We start from the raw sequence: 24,012 nt of genomic DNA on the forward strand, positions 1-24,012 counted from the left end.
CAACCATGAATCATATCCTCTTTTTTCTTTCTTGTAATTAATTTTTTTAAATCCTTCTTTAACTGTAGCAGTTTGGCTAGAATGGTTCCGGTATTATAATTTCGAAACTCATGTTGCTTCCACCTAACCAGTTTTAGTTTCCTACAATCCTTATCAAACAAAAGATTTCTAGGGATAAAGTAATCATCTAAATGAGCTGGTTTTAAATTGATGGTTTAAATGTTAAAAAGGGGGGGGAAATCCAAGATTTACAAATGTGGAACTACTGGAATATCAGTTCTAATTTACCTAACCATTTCCTACAGGGTTCAGAGAACATAATTTCCCTGCTTCCTGATTCTGTCTGGTGTCCATACACTGAGCTTTAATTTAGTATCACATCGTACAAGACCAGCATACGTTTCTCTTGGTGAGACACATGGGGTTTTCATGGCAAGAGACTAACAGAGGTGGTTTGCCAGTGCCTTCCTCTGCACAGCAACCCTAGTATTCCTTGGTGGTCTCCCATCCAAATAATGATTAGGCATTAATATATCATCAAAGAAATAAGCAAATAATTTTGATTTAAAAAATGAAAGCTACTAAGTTCCTTATCCTCTGCAGGTGGCTCATAGTTCAAGGATTTGAACCTATTTTTAAAGAGACTGGAGAATATCAATAAAAAATTAATCTAGCCTACTTTGTTTAGATTTCATACTAAAATCATCATCAAAGGGATGGGCCTGCTTTTTACTAATTTCATAAGGGAGGAAATATATATAATCTCTCTCACTATTTTAAATATCTCTATATGTATTCAGTATGCCTGCACTGTGCCCTAACACTGACTCAAAACAGCTTAGAATACCTTAAAACTTAAAATCGCTTAGTTTTAATTGGGTTTAAATTTTAAATAAATAAATGTAAATGAACTAATTATATTAAATATACCAACAGTAAAATCCTGAAGGGGGGGCTGAAAGGGATTTGGATGTGGCATGACTAGGGTTGCCAACCTCCAGGTACTAGCTGGACATCTCCTGCTATTATAACTGATCTCCTGCCGACAGAGATCAGTTCACCTGGAGAAAATGGCCACTTTGCCAATTGGACTCTATGGCATTGAAATCCCTCCCCTCACCCCACTCTCCTCAGGCTCTGCCCCAAAAATCTCCAGGTATTTCCCAACCCGGAGCAGGCAACCCTACTTACGTTGGCTAAATGGGCATTTACACTGTATTATTATTAATTATTATGATTTTGGCTATCCTACTTTGCATTCTGGATGAGCATGGTATTTAATATAGGTGCACAAGGCCCTGACCATAATAAACCAAATATAATACCTTTTCTAAATAAAATGTTTTCTAAATGGCCAGGTCAACCAGCAGATCCAGCATCCCAAGGGTGAAGTTCTCACCTTGGCGCTGAAACGAAAGACCTAAAGATGAGACGGGAGCGATCTTCCTGGCACTTCTGGAGATTGAGCCAACCTTGGGTTTAGCCCCACAACTGTTTTCCTTGCCGATGTTCAGCTGTAAAACACGTGGACTCTGATTTACCTGGAAGTATTTCTCCATGACGTTTTCTTTTGAGTAAGCAAGCCTAGGATCGGGTTGTTAACCTCTGCCAACAACCTTCGTCTCATTTTCGGACAGTCTTCCAGTAAGACTTGAACACCAGCATACCTTTTATTTCCTTTATTTATTTTATTCCTCACTCTTACATCCCGCTCTCCTCAGCAAAGCCGGGCTCAGAGGTCTAGTCCTGCGCACTGTTCATAGAATCATAGAGTTGGAAGGGTCCACCAGGGTCATCTAGTCCAACCCCCTGCACAATGCAGGAAATTCACAACTACCTCCCCCCACACACACCTCAGTGACGCCTACTCCATGCCCAGAAGATGGCCAAGATGCCCTCCCTCTCATCATCTGCCTAAGGTCATAGGATCAGCATTGCTGACAGATGGCCATTTAACCTCTTCTTTAAAACCTCCAGGGAAGGAGAGCTTACCCCTCCCGAGGTGTTAGGTGCACCTCAAGCCCATTGACCCCAAATTTATGCATGGCAGGTTTTGCCTTGGATTTGCCGCTCTCAAGATGTTTCCCCCATCCAAATTCTCCAAACTTTGCATGGGGGCTGATTGTTGAGTTTGGAGAATTTGGATGGGGGAAAACGTGCATGTAGAGAGTGGCAACTCCAAGGCAACACCTCCTGTGCATAAATGGGCAGCGCTCCTAACTCTGCAGATAAATCGGATGGCACCAAACTCCCACCTTGTGTACAATTTGGAAGGTCGCGTGGAACTCGGAGAGACATCTCATCCGAGCCAGCCTGCGTAGGATCACATGAACACATGAAGCTGCCTTATACTGAATCGGATCCTTGGTCCATGTGTGTGTGTGTTAAGTGCCGTCAAGTCGCCTCCGACTCATGGCGACCCTATGAATGAAAGTCCTCCAAAATGTCCTATCCTTGACAGCCTTGCTCAGATCTTGCAAACTGAAGGCTGTGGCTTCCTTTATTGAGTCCATCCATCTCCTGTTGGGTCTTCCTCTTTTCCTGCTGCCCTCAGCTTTTCCTAGCATGACTGTCTTTTCCAGTGACTCTTGTCGTCTCATGACATGACCAAAATACGATAGCCTCAGTTTAGTCATTTTAGCTTCTAGGGTCAGTTCAGGCTTGATTTGATCTAAAACCCACTGATTTGTTTTTTCGGCAGTCCAGGGTATCCGTAACGCTCTCCTCCAACACCACATTTCAAAGGAATCTATTTTCTTCCTATCAGCTTTCTTCACTGTCCAGCTCTCACACCCATACATAGTAATAGGGAATACGATGGCATGAATTAATCTCGTCTTGGTGACCAGTGACACATCCTTACACTTCAGAATCTTTTCTAACAGAATTCCTACATGGAAAAGACATGTAAGAATTAAAAAAAACTTGGGCAAAGGCCATCACATATTGGGATAAACTGGCAAAAATGGATGTTACTATTTTAGTGAGTTATAGAAACAAGTTTATTTACTTTTTATTATTATTATTAACAACGTTCAAAATTGCTTAGACGCTTCTGCGGAAGTCAGGTGATGGGTCACTTTGTAAGGTGGGCGGAGGGTCAAAGGGATATTTTTGCTTTGTTGAACTTTATAACTTTGTATAACTAGAACTGATACTCTTTTGTGTTTTCTTTTTATTTTTTTTGTTATTATTGTATTTGTTTGTTTTGTATTATAAAAATAAAATTTTTTACCCCCCCCCCCAAATAGGAAAAGAAAAAGAATCTTTTCTAGCTCCTTCATGGCTACTTTTCCCAGTCTCAATCTCCTTCTGATTCCTTGGCCAACACAAGTCAGTATTGTCCACTCAGCCCGGCAGCGGACCACCGACTGGCCTGGTCCCTTTAACTGGAGATGCCGGGGATTGAACCTGGGACCTTCTATCATGGCAAGCAGATGCTCTGCCATTGAGCCATAGCCCCTCTTCTAAGCTCTCCAGGGTTTCAGACGGAGGTCGATCGCATCATCCCAGTCCCTTGAACTGGAGATGCCGGGGACTGAACCTGGGACCTTCTGCATGCCAGGCAAAGGCTCTGCCCCGGAGCCACGGCCCTTCCTCGGGCTCCTCCTGGCGCGGCCGAACCTTACCCCAGGTCGGCGCCTCCACCCCCGAGCCCGCCGGCGACCACTTCCTCAGGCCGAGAGGGAGTGCGCCCGCCTCCCCGCCCGCTGATTGGCCGGCCGGGGCTCCGGAGCGGGCCGGCCCCGCCCCCCGCCCCGCCCCCCGCCCCGCCTTCCCCCTCGCGCTCGCTCGGCGTCCCCGCCCTCCGCCCGCTCCCCTCCCAGCCAAGATGGCGGAGAGCCTGCCCGAGCACGAGCGCATCCTGCAGGAGGTCGAGAGCACCGAGACGGCCTGCGTCGGACCCACCTTGAGGTGAGCCGGCCGGGGGCGGGAGAGGGGGACCCCCTCCCCCGGCCCTTGGGACGCAGGAGGGGCGGCACGTGGCTCCCCCCCTCCCCTCCCCAGGACAGCTCTCGCTCCAGGACAGGGGCGCTGGCCGTGACAGCTCCTCCTCAGACACACGCACGCCGGCCTCTGGGGGGAGGGAGGCGCCCCCTCCGTGCCATGCCCAGGGGGACGGGGCTCGCCCCCCACCGCCCCGAGCCTGTCGCTTCTCCCGGGGAGACCCCCCCGGCCTCCCCGTCGTCGTGGGGAGCAATGCTGGCCCTCCGTCCTCATCCTCTGGTTGCACACCTAGACCCAGGTGTGGGGGCACACCTCAGCCCGCCGTTGTCATCCTCTGGTTGCACACCTAGACCCAGGTTTGGGGGCAGACCTAAGCCCTCTGTTGTCATCCTCTGGTTGAATACCTAGACACAGGTGTGGGGGCACACCTCAGCCCTCCGTTGTCATCCTCTGGTTGCACACCTAGACCCAGGTGTGGGAGCCCACCTAAGCCCTCTGTTGTCATCTTCTGGTTGCACACCTAGACCCAGGTGTGGGGGCTCACCTCAGCCCTCCGTTGTCATCCTCTGGTTGCACACCTAGACCCAGGTGTGGGAGCCCACCTAAGCCCTCTGTTGTCATCTTCTGGTTGCACACCTAGACCCAGGTGTGGGGGCTCACCTCAGCCCTCCGTTGTCATCCTCTGGTTGCACACCTAGACCCAGGTGTGGGGGCACACCTAAGCCCTCCGTTGCCATCCTCTGGTTGAATACCTAGACCCAGGTGTGGGTGCCCACCTAAGCCCTCCGTTGCCATCCTCTGGTTGCACACCTAGACCCAGGTGTGGGGGCACACCTAAGCCCTCCGTTGCCATCCTCTGGTTGCACACCTAGACCCAGGTGTGGGGGCACACCTCAGCCCGCCGTTGTCATCCTCTGGTTGCACACCTAGACCCAGGTTTGGGGGCAGACCTAAGCCCTCTGTTGTCATCCTCTGGTTGAATACCTAGACACAGGTGTGGGGGCACACCTCAGCCCTCCGTTGTCATCCTCTGGTTGCACACCTAGACCCAGGTGTGGGAGCCCACCTAAGCCCTCTGTTGTCATCTTCTGGTTGCACACCTAGACCCAGGTGTGGGGGCTCACCTCAGCCCTCCGTTGTCATCCTCTGGTTGCACACCTAGACCCAGGTTTGGGGGCAGACCTAAGCCCTCTGTTGTCATCTTCTGGTTGCACACCTAGACCCAGGTGTGGGGGCACACCTCAGCCCTCCGTTGTCATCCTCTGGTTGCACACCTAGACCCAGGTGTGGGAGCCCACCTAAGCCCTCTGTTGTCATCTTCTGGTTGCACACCTAGACCCAGGTATGGGGGCACACCTCAGCCCTCCGTTGTCATCCTCTGGTTGCACACCTAGACCCAGGTGTGGGAGCCCACCTAAGCCCTCTGTTGTCATCCTCTGGTTACACACCTAGACCCAGGTGTGGGGGCACATCTAAGCCCTCCGTCGTCATCTTCTGGTTGCACACCTAGACCCAGGTGTGGGAGCCCACCTAAGCCCTCTGTTGTCATCCTCTGGTTACACACCTAGACCCAGGTGTGGGGGCACATCTAAGCCCACCGTCATCATCTTCTGGTTGCACACCTAGACCCAGGTGTGGGGGCTCACCTAAGCCCTCCGTTGTCATCCTCTGGTTGCCCACCTAGACCCAGGTGTGGGAGCCCACCTAAGCCCTCTATTGTCATCCTCTGGTTACACACCTAGACCCAGGTGTGGGGGCACATCTAAGCCCTCCATCGTTATCCTCTGGTTGCACACCTACACCCAGGTGTGGGAGCCCACCTAAGCCCTCCATCATTATCCTCTGGTTGCACACCTACACCCAGGTGTGGGAGCCCACCTAAGCCCTCCATCGTTATCCTCTGGTTGCACACCTATACCCAGGTGTGGGAGCCCACCTAAGCCCTCCGTTGTCATCCTCTGGTTGCACACTTAGACCCAAGTGTGGGTGCCCACCTAAGCCCTCCGTTGTCATCCTCCGGTTACACACTTGAACCCAGGTGCGGGAGATGCTTGTGGGGAAGCTGCGGCTCGTGTCCCCTGCAAGGGTGTCTTGGCTCCTCCTGTTCCCTGAAGGCAGCTCCACGGGCAGCATCAAGAGCCGCTGGAGAGAAGGCACTTGAGTAGTGAGCATAGCCTTGGGGGTGGTGGTGGTCTCAAGCACTTGGTTCTTGGTAGGAGTTGCCTCTTTGGGGGAGTTGTCAGGGGAAGAGGCCCTTTTAGAAAATCCTGCTGAAGGGATAGATGACCTGCCTGAGTACAAATGAAGAATCCCCCCCTTTTTGTTGCGACTGAAAACATTTTGGTATTGGTCAGAAAATTGGGGCGAGGGGAGCGTGAAGTAGAAAGTAATTTTATGAGGCCGTGCGCCCATTGGAAAGGCCGAGAGAACCTGGTTTCTTCCCCTGCACAAAAGAATTGTGCGTTATATGGGAAACAGCACGGGTTTTTGTGTCTGAGCAGTTGTGTGGGATCATAAGAGATGGTTTTATTTTGGGATCTGTCAAAGTCAGTGGGCGTGTCGAGCTACTGATGTACTCACTGGACTTGTAAATCAGCTTCTTGGAAGGCAGATCTGTTTGAGCCCTGTTTTTTTTTTTAAACTATAACATCTTGATTCTAATGATGTGGTTTATAGTATGCATCTGTGTAGTGGCGCTCTCAGCGAAGCAAGTGGAGCAAGTCTGTTCTTCTAATTATTATTCATTGCTACACTATCTGGTGGGCAGATCCTTGAAGAGAGGAGCATCTCTTTAGTGGCTAGGAGGGTTGATAGGTTCGTCCTCCATGCTGCCTATGACACACCTTTCTTTCTTGTATAATGGAATAGTTTTGCGTGATGATGCAGTGAGATATCTGTTGTTGGTGGATATTTCCTAATGCACCTTTCTGACACTTATCTAGAAGGCCTTCTAGCTTAGATTCTAATGTTACATTCATGTGAAATTACTGTGCCCTGTCTTTGTTTATTACCTTTTTATCCCACCTTTCCTCTATGGAGTTCAGGGTGGTGTGCATGGTTCTTTCCCCCTTCATTTTCTCCTCACAACAACCCTGTAAGGTAGGTTAGTCTTAGAGAGTGACTGGCCCATGGTCACGCAGAAATCTTCATGGTAGAGTGGGGATTTGAACCTCGGTCTCCCAGATCCTCGAGTGATACTGCACTACTAGCGCTGTGCAGAGGGATGCCTTAGAGTTAGCTGAAGGGGAGAAATGTTCAATTAGGGCTATCAGCTTGAGCTCTAGGACAACTAAGTCCTCATTTCCAGTGGAAAAAGCGGGTGCTTGTGGGGGCCTGTTTTACTGTAGTCGCAAAGTTTCATCCTCTTTGTAGGCAAACCATCAAGGTCAGTTGAGGTGACATGCTTGAGGTGACGCCATCCACAAAAATTTAAATGTCTCTAGCCAAATTACTACTTGCCTCAAATATAGAGATTTTGATGTAGATTCTTGAAAAGCTTCTACAACCATTTTGAAACGGGCAAAGGAAGTTTCCTTTCTCCAAGCCCTTCCATCCTCTTGCCAAATTGCAAGTTCAGATTTGCAGTCCAAAGACTGATGTTTGTGATTTTTTTTAAATCACAACACCTGTACAAGAGCCATCAAAGCAGTGGTGTGCACTGCCCAATACTACTTGGTTGTGCGCAAGACGTACGCAGTCTTCAATGGCGTGTGTGTGTGTGTGGGGCACTTGAAGTTTCGTCTGCTCCCCTGTGAACCTACTTGAGATCAAATGTTAGCTACCATACACAGTGGGGTGGAAGTGGTTTCCAAGATATCCTTTTCCCTGGCAGCTTTTCATGCTGCTAGTCTTTTTAATTGCAGGTCCCAGGCTAAGATTTGCATGTTTGTCCTGGGCTTTGGCTAGTTGATGTGTCGGTGTGCTTTATTTTTGACGTTGCTCATTTGAAAATGTTTTGGATTTGATATGGTGGTTTGCTGCCTTAATGAATAGTTTATAAAGTTTTTACTGCATACTGTTGTTACACTTTTTTATCGGAAGCTCCCGTAAGAGCCAGTAACTAATGAGAGAGAAGTTTTAAAAGAAATAAGAGTAGAGACACTTAACACAATAACTACATTATTGCAGCTTGTTGTTTTGTTGCACAGTAGAGAAACTGCATAGATACAACCTTTTCATGTTGTGTGATGGAAAGTGATATTTAGTATCAAAGCTTAGAGTTAACCTCTGTGCCAGTGGTTCAGTGGCTACTCACAAAAATGTCAACAGCTCTTTCTAACAATGGATTGTGGGGAGGGGCTGTTGCTCAGTGGTAGAGCATCTGCTTGGCATGCAGAAGGTTCCAGGTTCAATCCCCGGCATCTCCAGTTAAAGGGACTAGGCATGTAGGTGATGTGAAAGACCCCTGCCTGAGACCCTGGAGAGCCGCTGCCGATCTGAGTAGACAATACTGACTTTGATGGACCAAGGGTCTGATTCAGTATAAGGCAGCTTCATGTGTGTGGCAGAAATGATTTCTTTCATTTTAAGAATTTAAAGTATTAGTAAACATTGAGACCCCGTTTAGTTCACAATACTGTCATTCCTGGATAGTTACCACCTGTATAAAGGATACTTACCACCCACTTTTTATTTATTAAGGCTTCAGAAATAAGTGTTCATATTGGCTACAACTGTATGAATAAAATCAATTTGAATTTTTTTGAGTTTTCTACCCTAGAGTAAAGGTGCATTGGGCTAAACGTTTAGCGTGGGCGGGACAGTTGTATCAACAGTGGTTTGCAACTGTTGATAGGTCAATTACATGGTAAGATCCAGTTCACAGGACCGTTTTTAGTCTGCAGTGCCTAATGCACAACCTGACTCCAGTACTGCAAGTGCATCTTGTGCAGTAAGGTGTTGGTTCCAAAAACTGAAATGTAGTCATCTACTCTAGAGAGTATTGAACTAAATTTCAAGTGGTATACTTTTAAATGTATAAGTATACTTATAACATATTTAATTGTACCACTTGGGAGAAGTTCTGTAGAAGATAATGTGTGTTCACCTACACGGTCTTTAATTCTGTGTTTGTAGGAGTCCAACAGTGCTGTCCTAAGCAGAGTTGCACCCTTCTAAGTCCATTAACTGTACCTGTGCTCAGGATGGCACTGCAAGAATGTCAGGTGCACAGCATGTGTTGAACCTACAACTAATCAACCATGTCACTATGTATGAGGTCTCCAGTACAAAAAGGTAAAGGTAGTCCCCTGTGCAAGCACCGGGTCATTCCTGAGCCTGACCCATGGGGTGACGTCACATCCCGACGTTTACTAGGCGGACTATGTTTACAGGGTGGTTAGCCAGTGCCTTCCCCGGTCATCTACACTTTACCCCAAGCAAGGGAGATGATAAATCAGTGAAACTCTTTATTTTCAGGAGGTTGGATGGTTTGGGTGGGGAGGGGTTGTGGCTCAGTGCTAGAACATCTGCTCAGCAGGCAGACAATCCGATCTTCAATCCCCAGCTCCCTCCAGTTGAAAGGATTAGGTAGTAGGTCTCTCCAAGATCTGCCTGAGATCTTGGAGAGCTGCTGCCAGTCTGAGGAGACAATGCTGACCTTGCTGGACCAATGGTCTGATTCAGTAGAGGGCAACTTCATGTGTATTTAAACTTAGCCAAATTCAGGGCTTTTGCCTCCCCCCACCCCAACTTCTTTGTGATGGGTATCTAAAGAGGTTGCCTGCTATACTGCTTTGCCAGCATAACATGCAAGTTCTTTGTATTAGAGCTGCACCAGTTTTACATTGGTTGTTTATTTGCTACTGCAATAAATACTGAGGTTGTTCATTTGCTACTGCAATATGAATAAAAATCAATTTTGAAATTATTTAAGATATTTTCTTTACTACAGTATAGTATGTATTTTACTTTTTAAAGAACAATTTTTATTCCAGTTTCTTATGCTTAAATTGGCTTATGCGTCAAATACAAATGCTCCGATCCAAAATGCCAATCAGTACTGAAAACAGTAAATTCATTTATATCTGATGCTCATAACAAAAAGCACAGCCCTGCTTAAAAGCATGAACCATAAAAAGATTTCTCCATACTATCAAGTGCTTGTTTTAAAAGGAAGATTTTATAATCTCTTCGAAAGCTGAGTCAAGAACTTTTTCTTGCCTCTGTGGAGAGCTTGTTCAGAAAAGCAGTCCGAAACTTTGGTTGAACGAAACTAGGTTACTGAAAGAGGGAGCACAAGATAATGCCAGGCAAGAAAAGTAAGCATGATTGTACAGATGGTAGTATGGGTGGATGTTTTTCAGGTCAAAAGTATGTGTGGATTCTCACAATACCACAGTATGCAAATAGTGTGGTGGTGTCTCACTGGGTATGCCATAATTTTCAGTTTCATGCTATAACTTTTTAAAGTCCATGCTGTTCATGAATTTTGGGTGACCAGTGAACTTGAGAAATATGATACAGATGTTACCCTGGCAAAAAAATAGTTGTAGATAAATAAATTTGAAATAAATAAATAAATTTGAAAAGACAAAAAGGAGAAAAAATGAAAAGTAAATCAAACAGATTACAATGCCATGCTATTCAGCACATTTTAATGACCAAAATAAGTGCCCAATTTAAAGAGAGAAATTTTAGCATTGCTAATCTTACAACCAAATACTGATAATCTTATCCAAAATATTTTGCGCCTGTACCATCAAAGTAGTTTTCCAAGTATGGAATTAACTAAGGTTTTGCTATGGTTATTTAACATCTAGTCTCTTATTTTATTATAATTAAACCTCAGTATAGTGATAAAGTAATTTCAATTTTTTGTGAAACTGCTCATAATTCTTGTCACTGTTTACCATAGTAGTTATTTTAGCCATGGTTGCATATTCCATTAGTTTTTCCATTCTTCTACGTCTGCCAAACCCCCCGAAGATCTGGCCCTTGGTGGAAGAGCCATTTAATGCTGCTTGTTGCTCAGTAATGCTATACATTTGTAAATACCAACATAAATATAAACGTGTTCAGTGTTTAATGGATGTGGGATCCTTGCAATTCATGCCGAAAAGAACGAGTTACTTTGCAAGCCGGTCCTGAAAAGTAAAGTAAATTTAGCACCGGGCTCTTGCCACTTAAAAATAATAATCAAGAAGCACTGTTCTTACAAACTTTAAAAAAATAATCTTTAAAAAAACTTTAAAAAATAATTTTTTAAAAAATAATCAAGAAGCACTGTTCTTACAAATCTTACAAACTTCTAGCATTTTGAGTGAGTGTTCTTGGAAAAGGGCTAATTTATTTCTTTACTTCATTTGTACCCCATTTTTCTTGGCAATGGGCACCCAAAGTGGCTTACGGATTTCTCCTCTTCGCCATTTCATCTTCACAATAACCCTTTGAGGTAAGCTGTGCCGAGCATGTAACTGGCCCAAAGTCACCCAGCAAACGTCCATGGCAGAGTGGGGGTTTGGACCTGGATCCTAGCCCGACACTCTGACTACTACACACAATGGCAAGGGCGATATGTCATATTTAGCAAAGGAATTTCAATCTCAGTTGATATGTTGTAACCGCTGAAGTTGCATCCTGTCCTGGGCAGGCTGCGTACGTGTGCCCCATTTTCATCCAAGTACGCCTCCATTTTTGCCAGCTCAGAGTTGTGCTTGGCACTAGGAGGATGAAGCTTCTTACTCTGTGTTGGGATGCTCTGATAACAGATGTTGGATGTCCTCTTCCTTCTCTAAATACTCTCCCCTGGAAGCTGATTGTACTGTGTTTCTGTTTTGGGGGATCTGCTAGCTCTCAGTGTTCGAGCAAGAGGACAAACCCCTTGTGCCATTATTGCTGGGTGCCTTGCTCATCTGCTGCTGTGTTAGGCAACATATACACAATGTTGTGTGCCCTGTGTTGCACTTCACTTCTATAAGAATGTCCCTGATTCGGTCAACTACCACTATCTCTCATTTCCTTTTGCAGGCCACAGTGAGCTCGCTACTTGAAGGCTATCATCATATTTCAGGTTCAAGGTGCTGGTTTTGACCTTTAAAGCCTTACACTGTCTGGGATCCTTGTATATGCGGGACCACCTCTCCTGGTACACCCCCCCGAAGGACATTAAGATCGTCCGATGAGAACTTGCTGGCGGTCCCTGGCCGTAAGCGTGTGCGGCTGCCCTCAACAAGAGCCAGGGCCTTTTTGGCCCTGGCTCTGGCCTGGTGGAATGCTCTAGCAAGGAACATCAGGGCCCTGTGGACCTATGGGAGTTCCTCAGGGCCAGTAAGACAGAGATTTTCCACCAGGCCTACAATTGAAAGCTGTCACGAATATCATCTGTACTGGCCTCCCCCATCCCTCCCCCTTCACATATTTGAAATGGTTTGGTTGAGGGGCAGCCACCTGTGTGGGCTCTTGCAGTAGAGCAGGATTTATACGCCATCTCTGATTATTGTTTTAAGGCTTTATTTTATTGACCGTTTTATTGTTATTATTATATGTTTGTAAAGTTTTTAAAATGATGTTATCCACCTTGAACCGGCTTGCTGGTGAGGGTGGACCACAAATATGAAAAATAAATAAACATTTCCACTCTCAAATCTGCGGTTTTATGTGCGTATCATTTTTAAAGAAAACTTATGATTCTGTCAGATCTCAGTATTCTAGCTGTTTAATTGAGCTACCATTTAACACACAGTTGTGCATTTTTAAATGTCCTTGAAATAAGCGTGGAAGGCATAATTTTTTACAAAGTCCAAAGGAAGATAATGTTCCAGAGGATTATAATGAGCATGGAAAGGGGGAAATGCAAAAATACTTTTTCAAAGAACAAAATTCAAGGTCATTAGAACTGGAAAGAGTAACAAAATTTTCCAGGGTATAAGCTTTCGTGAGTCAAAGCTCACTTCATTTGGATAGAAATGAGCATGAAGACTCAACATCCCTTATGTCCAAGTCAGAAGGTAGGAAGGGATGTTACAAAGAAGGGCCAATTGGAATCAGGATGCAGAGGTACAATGCAAGATGTTATTATCAGCTTGATTAGCGCTAGGAGATATGCGTAGAGGCGAGAAATACAGATTGTGTATGATGAAGTGAGTTTTGACTAACACAGCAATCCGCCTGAAACTTTTGTTTGTTAGGTGTCATTGTTGTTACCTGACTCTGAAAGTTGTGGCTGTTTGGGGGAAATTGTCTATTATACTCCGCTAACAGCGCAGTCCTTTGCAGAGTTACTCCAGTCTAAGCCCACTGAAACGAATGGATGGTTAATCACTGTTTTTGGTGTCTGACTGCCATTAAAGATGGTGGTGATAGCAAGTTGTGAAGTTATTGGTGACATGATTTAGAATTTAATATTTAAACTGGAATGAATCGTTTTGGATATCAAGCATGTGGCTAATGGACCTGCCTAAACATGCTTTGCACGTTGTTTGAACAGCTTAGATTTTACCACAACTTTATGTCAATTCTGGCCAAATCTTGACTCAAGCAGTTGCTAATGGATTCCCACAGTTATTAAAGTTGCCTTTAAAACTTGGTGCCAAAGTTGTTAACCGGTAGCAATTCAGTTGTTTTTCTTTGCAAGTACAAACAGTATAAAGGTTCGTGCCCTGTCCATTCCGCCATTCAAACCACTAGTGAGTACAGCAGTGCGATGACTCATACTTTGTTTTTTAGGTGTATACCTGACACGGTGTAAATGCATACTAAAAATGTCAACAGTGAATGCAATATCCATGTTTCCAAATTTGTGATTGTCATACAGATGCACTAATCAGGAGGTCAGCTGAGTTTCCCTGGGGCACCTACATGGGACAAACCTGAGTGTGCCACTGCTTAATGTGCAAAATTGCCTCAAGCACGCCCTTGGACTTACACATTGTAGAACCATAGAGTTGGAAGGGGCCATACCGGCCATCTAGTCCAACCCCCTGCTTAATGCAGGATCTGCCTAGAGCATCCCTGACAAGTGCTTGTCCAGCCTTTGCTTAAAGAATGCCAGTGAGGGGGAGCTCACCACCTCCGTAGGTAGCTGATTCCACTGTCAAACAACTCTTACTGTAATTTTTTCCCCCTGATATCCAGCTGGTACCTTTCTGCCCACAATTTAAACCCATTATTGCGAGTCCAATCCTACTGCCAACAGGAACAGCTCCCTGCCCTCCTCTAAGTGACAGCCCTTCAAGTGCTCAAAGAGAGCAATCATGTCCCTCCTCAACCTCCTCTTCTCCAGACTAAACATTCCCATCTCCCTCAGCCTTTCCTCATAGGGCTTGGTCTCCAGGCCCCTGATCATCTTCATTCCTGAAGCAGACAAAAAGAGATTCCTGGCCGCCAGCCATAACCCTCGTTTGTAGAATCTTGCTTGTTAGTCATATGAAGTGGCAGGTACCAGTTTTGGAAGCAAACGCGGAACAAGAGGGCTGTACCCTTGCTGTTTGCCTTTTGGGCTGTCCACATTTATTTTTGCCACCTTCAGCGGCTGCTCCTACTTTATCTTGCTTTGTCCTTTCCTTTTACATTTTTGAGGTTTCCTAGAAAACCCCCTCTTTATTTTGCTGTTTATGTAGTTCTGAATGATCCTTTCCCTCTTGAAACCCAAGCCCAGTCCTGCGGGTGCACTTTTTGCCTTTGTACTTTGGGATTCAGCTAAGGAGGGAGAGATTTTTGTTGTGCGAAGTGGTGTTGCTGAAGAGAAGCTTCTGGAACATGGAATCCTGGTGCCTTGTAGAATGTGAAGAAGAAGAATTGGTTTTTATATGGTGACTTTCTCTACCGCTTAAGGGAGACTCAAACGGGCTTACAATCACCTTCCCTTTCCTTCCCCACAATGACACCCTGTGAGGTAGGTGGGGCTGAGAGAGCTCTAAGAGAGCTGTGAGTAGCCCAAGGTCACCCAGCTGGCTTCATGTGTAGGAATGGGGAAACAAATCCAATTCACCAGATTAGCATCCGCCGCTCAGGTGGAGGAGTGGGGAATCAAACCCGGTTCTCCAGATTAGAGTTCACTGCTCCAAACCACCGCTCTTCACCACTACACCGCGTGGTGTGACACTCTTCCTTCCTGGTGCAATGAAGAGTTTGGGCTGCCCTTGGGATGTGTTCCTGTTCTTCTGGGGAGAAAGCACAGGAAGCTTCTCCTGCCATTTGTAATATTTCATTCGTTAACAAATGTAAAAGTTGAGCAAGTATCAAGAATGCAGTCCAGAAGACTTAGTTTCACAGCAACATCTGTACCAAATTATCGCCTCTCTAAAAACAAGCATTTTAAATATCGTTGGTTCATATTGTCCTTCTCCAAGGAAAGCTGAGTTTTCAGATGCCAGTAAGCCAATTCCAAGCTAGGTATTCTAGAGGAAGGAAAGCTTAAAAGATCACTCTTAACGAGGCCATGAAACACTCCCCGGAGATTTTTGCATAATAGAAGCAGATGTGTATAGTCATCTTACATACATATTTTGTCCACTAAGGTGAACATCATAGATTATAATTTTGAAACAGTTAACCATGACATTCTTTTTTTTTTAATGTGCTATAATCAGGATTGTAAGCACATTCATGTTTGCAGGAGTCTGAGTCAATTTTTAAAATAAGTCAACCACAGTAGCAGAGCAGGAAATTTTTAAATTTTATAGATCAGCACTCGTTTTTGGAAGCCCTGGGGAGTAGGCACCACTCCAAACCACCTCTCTTAACCACTATACCACGCTGGCTTTAAGACTGAGGTATATAAATTGTGTGCAGAATCTCTGTCTTTTTTCTGGGTGCATGTATGTCACCAAGGCTTCAAAAAGGGGGGAGGTCTGCAATAACCCCCAAATACATGAAAACAAGAGGAAGTATATATGTATGTTAGCGCTAAATTTTAAATCCAGTACATTCTAAACTTCATAAAATACCCCTTAATAAATATGCAGTAAGTTTAACAAAATAATAATAACATATGCAACTCTCACATTGCCAGTTATGTGTCATTAAGCCTGTTCCAAGGAGTGTACCACTTCCTGATAAATTACTTTATCACATTTATTTTTTTTCCAGTAAAGGGTTGAAGAGTCCTTTTTTAGGATTATCTCAGTAAAACTGGAAGTGTTAATACCAAAACAGGTCCAACAGTTTCGTACTTGTCTGACTACTATGATTATTATCAGGGTCTACGTTGGAGTGGAAAAAAATGTTTTATGAGCATTTTGAAGGGATTGGTTAAACTTGTAAATAACTTCTCGTACTGAGTAGTTCACAATCTACAGCTGTGTCTGAAGTTAACGTTCCGTAGTAGAATATGGCTCATTTTATCATAAACATTAATGTAATAAATGGCTCAATGCTTTAAAAATTTTTTATTGTATAACTCAGTAGGAAGCAGGAAGGAGTTATTGTATAACTCAGTAGGAAGCAGGAAGCACTCCTTGCTCAGCAGTGTAAAAACAGGATGGAGGAAGTCCGTTGCAAATCTGGGTTTACTGATTATCAGTTGAAGTTTCACTACAAAGGATGTCCATTAACAACCTTCAGTATGATATGTTGCTTATCCAGACTGAACAATAACTGCTGTAGTGTCACTACTACAGAATATTGACCCTGGTTATAGGAAGCAATGTTAACTAACAAACTGTACTCGGCCCTTTCCTGCTCATAGAAACAGGATACTATTAGTGAGAACAATTCACAGAAACTGTATGGAGAGGAAAACATGATAAGTCCAAGTATAAAGGCAGATTGAAGATTAATAGCCTCACCCCCCCCCCAATTTGGCATTTGCTTAAATTCTACATTCCTTTGGCATGCTGTAGTCTTCTAAATATTTTTGAAATGGAAGAATTGGCTTTATAATGTCGGCAAGTAGAAAGTCTGTTTAGGGATTAAGAATACGTGCATGTTGCATTTTTTTTTGAACTACAGGAAACACCTGGATGTTATTTTATAAAGCTTTTTAAGGGTGTGTATTCAAAGCCAACATGAAATACAGGAAAAATTAGCATTAGGAGCTGGCGATTTGTGATCAATGCAAAATATATTGGTCCGTTGTTGGAGAGGAAACTCTTTCAAAGGCCTGAGAAATTGCTGCAATAATTTAACATTATTAACACTAGGGACATCCGACTATAATTCTGAAGGCATTTGAAACTGAATGCTGCCATTTGCGTTCAGAGGTTCCACGAGCGTCCAGATGCCTGAATGCTTTCTCTTTCACACACTATTCAAGTCTGGAATTGAACAGCATTTTTTAAACGTTCTTAGTCATGGAACAGTCATTGTTTTTTTCTTTTTCCTGTTGTTTTCGGATTAGAAGCAGGTTGCATATATGGAAAGACTGATTTCTTGATATGAAAATTCCCAAAGAACCCTAGAAGATTACAGTTCTGTGATTAATGGATTCATTTTTTTTACTTGAATAGTTGTTAATATTGCTCTTTTATTTAAGGCCATGTGGTAAAAATAAATCTATGAAGATGCATGTGTGGTTTTATTCCTGCAATTCTGGAGGTCATCTACCAAAGCTGGCAGCCCATTCCTGAGGTTGGGGGCCGAATGGGCTTAGGAGGCGGCGTGACCCATACGCCGCCATCTGTGCCACTTGCACCGTCTAAACTGGCATGGACGCTAGCGTTGGGGCACTTACGCTGGTCCCTCTGGACTGCGGCAGCATCACAGCCCTCTGACACCGGCTCGGCCTCCGGTTGCCCTCTTCTGGACACGTTCCAGCTTGTCTAAACCTTTCTTAAATAGCAGTGCCCAAAAACTGAACACGGTACTCTAGGTAAGGTCTAACCAGAGCAGAGTAAAGCGATACCATCACTTTGAGTGATCTTGATTCTATACTTCTGTTGATATAGCCCAAGATCGCATTTGCCTTTTTAGCTACCGCATCACACTGCTGACTCATGTTCAGTGTTTGGTCTATTAAGACCCCAGGATCCTTTTCACACACGCTACTGCTCAGACAAGTCTCCCCTATCCTATAATTATGCATTTGATTTTTTCCTACCTAAATGTAGAACTTTAATCTGTGTTGAAGTGCAGTTTATTAGTTTTAGCCCAATTCTCCAGCCTGTCAAGATCATCATGTATCCTGGCTCTGTCTTCTACCGTATTTGCTACCCCTCCCAATTTAGTTAGAGCAGGGGTGTCAGATTCATTTGTTACAAGGGCTTCATATGACATAAATGTCACTTGGTTGGGCTGGGCCCCGTGTATCATAAAATTTAATGCCAGGGACTGGAGATGCAAACTTTATAGAAGTCACAGGCAAAGCCTATTAATTATATCCGCGGGCTGGAGAAAAGCTCTCAAGGGGCCGAATCCGGCCCCCGGGCCTTATGCTTGACACCCCTGAATTAGAGCGTCTGGGGAACCTGAGTTTAAATCACCAGTCTGCTATGGAAGCTCTCTAGGTGATATTGTGCCCATTACATGCTTTCAGCCTAACCTACCTCACAGGGTTGTTGTGAGGATAAAAAGAGGAGATTGATATAAGCTGCATTGCCCCCACTGTGGTGAAAGGCGGGATATCTATGAAGTAAATAAATAATAAATATAGCTGAAGTTGGGAGGCAGATAAAAGCAGGTTGGGGAATATCTGAGAGGGGGAAATGAGTCAGGGAAAGGGGAGAAGATATGAGGATTGTGGGAAAGAGGAAATAGCGTGGGGAGAAGGATACAGGGGAAAATGATGTGTCCCTTGAGGGTTCCCCACCATGCAAGTGGGCCTGGCCCAGTGACTGACACCAAACAATTGTGCCATAGTTTTCCTAACTAGATGCTGCCGGGCAGGGGGAGCTGAAGACAGCAGGATAGATAGAGGTGGGAAGGAGAGAAAGAAGCAAGAAAAGGGGAGAGGATATGGAGGCTTTCAGAAAATGGAAAGAAGAAATAGTGGGGAAGGGGGAAATGAGATGCCCCCCCCACAAGTCACTGTGGGTTCCTACTTGTATATTCTAACCCTACCCATCAGTCTTGATTTATAGGGAGTTTCTCTTGAGACAGGGCCTGCTGATTCCCCTTAAAAACCCACCTATGTTCACACAGCCCATACAGATAATAAATGGACGTGACAGTAATAGTGACAACAAAGTCCGGAAGGAAATTGCCAGGAAGCCCATAAATTTGATCCTTGATATAGCTCAGTAGCTGACTGCCTAGAGCCCATAAAGTATTCTGCAGATGTTGCAATCATCTACATTATTTCTTGAGAGAGTGAGTTTCCAGGGCAATCAAGTACCTGCTCCATGCTTAATGAAAAGCAAACATTTTAAAGATAGCACAAAATAAGCTTAAAGCACTTATGAGAAAGATAAATGGGTAAATCGGCCTGGCTATTTTCAACCTTACCTTTTACTGCACATTTTAAACAAGTTGCAGACTGCACAGTGGTAAACCCATGTTCCAGACTGCCACCCATTTGTCCACTTATTCCCAGAACCAGAAGAAGGACATGGAGAGAAGATTTTAGTAAAGGATAAGGAAAACAGAGTAGTCAAGTGAAGCATTAAATTGTGCATGTGCAGACCAAACGTGATCACACTTTAGTTCTGCCTCATGCTTTCCTTTTTTAGGATATTCAAATGCTTAGCTACAGTAATCACTATGAAAGTCTGCAGCATTTGGTTTGGCATAAGGTTCCATGTGAGCTCGCTGGGTGTCCCTGTGCCAGTCATTCTCTCTCAGCCTAACTTACCTCGCAGGGTTGTTGTGAGGATAAAATGGAAGAGCGGCGAACAATCCTGTAAGCAACTTTGGGTCCACATCAGGGAGAAAAGTGTGGTGGAAATATCTAAATAAATACGGTTCCATGTGACAGGTATAAGTTCTAGGCTGAGTGTTAACATTTTATTCAGCAACTTTTTGTATGGAAGCCTGATGCCATCTAGTATCACGTCATGTTTATGAAAGTAATTGAAAAGTAGTTAAAAATAATTCACAAAATGTAAGGACACACGGCAAAATCCTACTGGGTAAAAATATTGTGCTGCATTGTTATAGCATTAATAAACTCTTTAAAAACAAATTTAGATTACAACACACCCATTTAGATTATAATATGCTAGATTTGTTGCATACACGAGTTCTTATAAAAAAAATCAGTATCATTTTCTGAGAATCGAGCATTTGTAAATATGCACCTGCTTTCCCCATGTGGGATTCAGTTTGCCACAACATGACCACTGCTACAAAGCTAGGCCTGTTCTTGATGTGCAGAATAATGAGGTGGAAGAGCACTGAGGGAATAGAATGGATTGGGCTGCTTTTGGGTTACAGGGGTGGGATTACATTAATAATTCCCTAAAAGCCAAAAAACTAGAAGAGCATATGAAGAGCTGGGGTGGAATTTTTCGCCCAGAAATGTTCAATTTTTGTCTGTGGGGAATCATCACATGGGGGAATACTGAGAATGTCATCTTCCCCCTCAGCCCGAAATAGACCATTCTCCAACCTCTGAATTCCAGTTTCTTCTCCTGTCACATGCGTAGACCAGTCCTTAGATTCTATTGCTGACCATGTTTAAGCATCAACACTAGCTGTGTATAATTTTTAAAAAGGTAGTCCATGTTGTTTTTGCAACTACATATTCTCTTTGAATGTATTCTTTTAAAAAAACTTTTAATTTTATTGAATTTTATTAAAAGTTGAGGGATACAGAGGGGGGAAATGGGATGGGGAAACAGCAAAAATATAACAATTCAACTCGTGTCCGTGCCCAATGCAACCCATTTTTATATTCACATCCTCAGCCTAGATCTCGTATATAAACAAAAGTCGACCCTCCAATTATTTCTTCTCTGCCCTAATTCATATAAATTCATCGCTAATCCTTGCCTGTAGGCTACAATATCTTCATGTGTGTTGTTTATTCATGCTTCTATCAACCTTCTTAATCATATAATAGTCAATTACTGCTAAATAACTATTCAGCTCTTGTTACTGAATGTATTCGTTCTATATCTCTTCCGAGCAAGCAGCTTCTGACGGAAGGTACAAAATACATTTAAAATAACCGAATATGAAAAATTGCTTATAGGTTTTTTTGAATTGACCGGGGGTTGTACAGCAGCCTGGCTCAGTGGATACCTTTTTCCTTCTGTCACTGCAGGGAACTTAATGCTTTTACCTATTTATTGCTATGTCTGCTCATACATGTTTCTAAGCAAGCCCTTGCTTTGTACATGATTTTCCTGTATCTCTCAAATTATAACGGTGTGGGGAAAGAATACAAGACCACTTGGTGGTGTATGATGATAGGCAAAGACTGTCTTAAAGCTATGGTTGCCAACATCCAGGTGGGGCCTGGAAATTCCCCAGAATTTCACCTGATCTCCAGATGACAAACTCGGTTTCCCTTGAGAAAATGGCTGCTTTGAAGGGTGGATTCTTTTTTATTTATTTATTTATATAAATGGAGGGTACAGGAAGAGAAGAAAGGGAGGGGGTAAACGTTATCATTATAAAAACAATACAGTATTGTAAGATAATTTCTGAATAGAACATTATTACAGAATATCTTTAGTTTGTTATACTTGCATCGGGCTAATTTCTAATATTTTAAAAATTCATATTCTATTTGGCAGTTAGTTGAGATAAAAAGAATATAATACAAAGTTTGTTATAGTGTTTAAACATACTTCGTTTAGATTAGCTGCATTTCATGTAAGTATAAAAGGACGCCCACTTCTCCTCGAATTGCTCAATGGGTTCACTAGGTTTAGGATTTAGTTCAAAAGTCATTTTGGCCATACTTGCATATTCCAGAAGTTTTTCTTTCCAATCATCAATTTCAGGTATGTGAGTTTGTTTCCAGGTTCTTGCTAAATTTGTTCTGGCAGCTGTTGTAGCATATTTGAAGACGTCATGCGATCTCAAAGGTAAATTTGACGGCACTATACTGAGTAGATAAAATTTAGGATCAAATGTAAACTTCATATCTAACATCAGCTGTAATTCCCGATGAATTCTTTTCCAGTATAGTTGTAGTTTTGAACATGTCCACCAGACATGAAAGTAGGAGCCGTCTGACTCTTGACATTTCCAACATGCACCTTTTTTCCCTGGGATTGTCATCTGGGAAAGCATATTAGGAGTCAAATACCCTCTGTAAAAAGTTTTATACCAGTTTTCTTTCACTTCTTGACAGACAGTATATTTCAATTCGGAAGAACAGAGTTTTTCCCATAAGTCCATGTTAATCATTTCTCCGAAATTTTGCATCCACTTTATCATATTTGTTTTCACTTCTTCTTCTTCTGTGTCGTATTTCAGGAGAAGCTTGTATATTTTCCCTAAGACGTGTGAATCATTTTTAGATATTAACTGTTCAAATTCTGTTAATTCTCGGAATGATTGTGGGTATAAACAGTCTTTTTGCAAATTGGACCTCAATTGTAGATAAGTTAACCAATTCAGCTTTTGAAATTTTTCTTGAAGTTTAATCATGGTCTTAATTTCTCCCGTGGGCTCTATCATATCACTGTAGGTAAAATGAACACCCGGTTTCAGTTTAACATTATCGTGATAAGCTTCAGTTGGTGACATTATGGATGGCGGAGAAGGACTTATTCTCTTTTTGTATCTTTTCCACACTTTCAATAACGCTGTTTTGACATCGCAATCTTCTGATACTTTGTCTTTTTGAATTTTTGATTTGAAGTCCCACAAAACTTTATGGAAACCTTGTCCCAAGTCCGCCCGCTCTAAAATAACATTCCGGCTTTTAGGATGTTTTATCCATTCGGTTATCCAAGTTAGGCAGGCAGCATGGTAGTATAATTTAAGATTAGGCAATGCCAGCCCTTCTCTTTTCTTTCATCATCTTTGAAGGGTGGATTCTATGACACTGTGCCCGGTTGAAGTCCCTCCCCTCCCCAAACTGCACCCTCCCCAGGCTTCACCCCCAAATCTCCAGGTATTTTCCAACCCAGAGCTGGCATGCCTACTTAAAGAAACTCTGGTCTTTAGTGGTTTATGACGAGAAATGATTCATCGTGCTTCCCACAAGGTGGTGCTATTTGCATGTATAGTAAAATATGCTGTGCTGGACAGGATATGTTATAGCTTTTGCTTTGTGACACCTTCAGGTTGGATAGCAAATGGATAGTGAAAGGATGCTCTTTTATACTTTGTATATTCAGTTGTGCTTGTAAGACAGCTTGAAGACTGTGACACCAGTGGCGTTTTTTAAAAAAACACTTGGTTGAACGAGCAGATTCCAGGCAAAACTAAGGATATTGAAGTCCTGAGGATTTCAGTTGAAAAGTAAAGCTCCCACTTGAACCCCTCGCTGAAGAATAGGTATGGCTACTTTTGGCTGAATTGCAGCCTGCACTGTTTATGGTGCTCTATTCATCAGGTTATGAGCAAGTGCATCTATTTATTTAGTTAATTAAATTTATAATCCGTCCTCCCCAGCCAAGACCGGGTTCAGGGCAACTCACATAAAGATAATTATATCAGAAAACACAATAAAACAATTAAAACAATGGTTAAAAACCAGCCCATACAGTCAATAAGTAATAATAAATTATCCAGCAAGGTGCAACTGGCGTGGTATATAGGCCACAGCAAAGCCTGCTATGTTCCACATCCTCAAAGATAGAATGGGTTTTTTTTGTGGGGGGGAGGTGGTGTGCAGGGTAGGGAGGTCAGCATTGATGGAAAAAACCATAGCTGGCCTCAACCATAGGCCTGATGGAATAGCTCTGTCTTGCAGGCCCTGTTGAAATCTCTAAGATCCCACAGGGCCCTGGTCTCATTTGAGAGGCTATTCCACCAGACAGGGGCCAGGGCAGAAAAGGCCCTGGTTGAGGCCAGCTGGACACTCTTTGGGCCAGAGACCACCAGCAGATTTGCATTTGAAAGTGAATGAACCTGAGACAGGAGGAAGTACATAGTGTCAAGGCATTCTTGTAAGGAAACGGCAGGGGGAAAACTTGAGTTACTCATGTGGGATGGGAGCCATTGGAGAACTGGATGTGGTCTAAGTGGCCTTGTTTTATGCATATTGTCCTCTGAAAACGTTTGCATATTATTTATGTGGTGTATCTTGAATATTATTGGCATATTTTTATGCCAAGGGTACAATTA

At 43.5% G+C, this 24,012-nt stretch overlaps 1 protein-coding gene across 6 annotated transcripts in view; it reads left to right on the forward strand.

Moving 5' to 3' along the window:
• EXOC6 (exocyst complex component 6) overlaps nucleotides 1-24,012 on the forward strand; it is a 119,624-nt gene that overhangs the window by 4,330 nt on the left and 91,282 nt on the right. For 2 of the 6 annotated variants that reach the window (XM_056849868.1, XM_056849871.1), the window contains exon 1: nucleotides 3,827-3,915. The exons of 3 other annotated variants lie outside the window; for them this stretch is intronic. In XM_056849868.1, the coding sequence (XP_056705846.1) occupies nucleotides 3,833-3,915 (83 nt within the window). In that variant the 5' untranslated portion in view covers nucleotides 3,827-3,832. Of the gene's footprint in view, nucleotides 1-3,799; nucleotides 3,916-24,012 lie in introns of those variants that run through there. One more of the 6 variants, XM_056849869.1, reaches the window with a different exon arrangement.

This window comes from Euleptes europaea, chromosome 5 (assembly GCF_029931775.1).
Source record: "Euleptes europaea isolate rEulEur1 chromosome 5, rEulEur1.hap1, whole genome shotgun sequence".
NCBI classification, from domain to species: Eukaryota; Metazoa; Chordata; class Lepidosauria; order Squamata; family Sphaerodactylidae; genus Euleptes; species Euleptes europaea.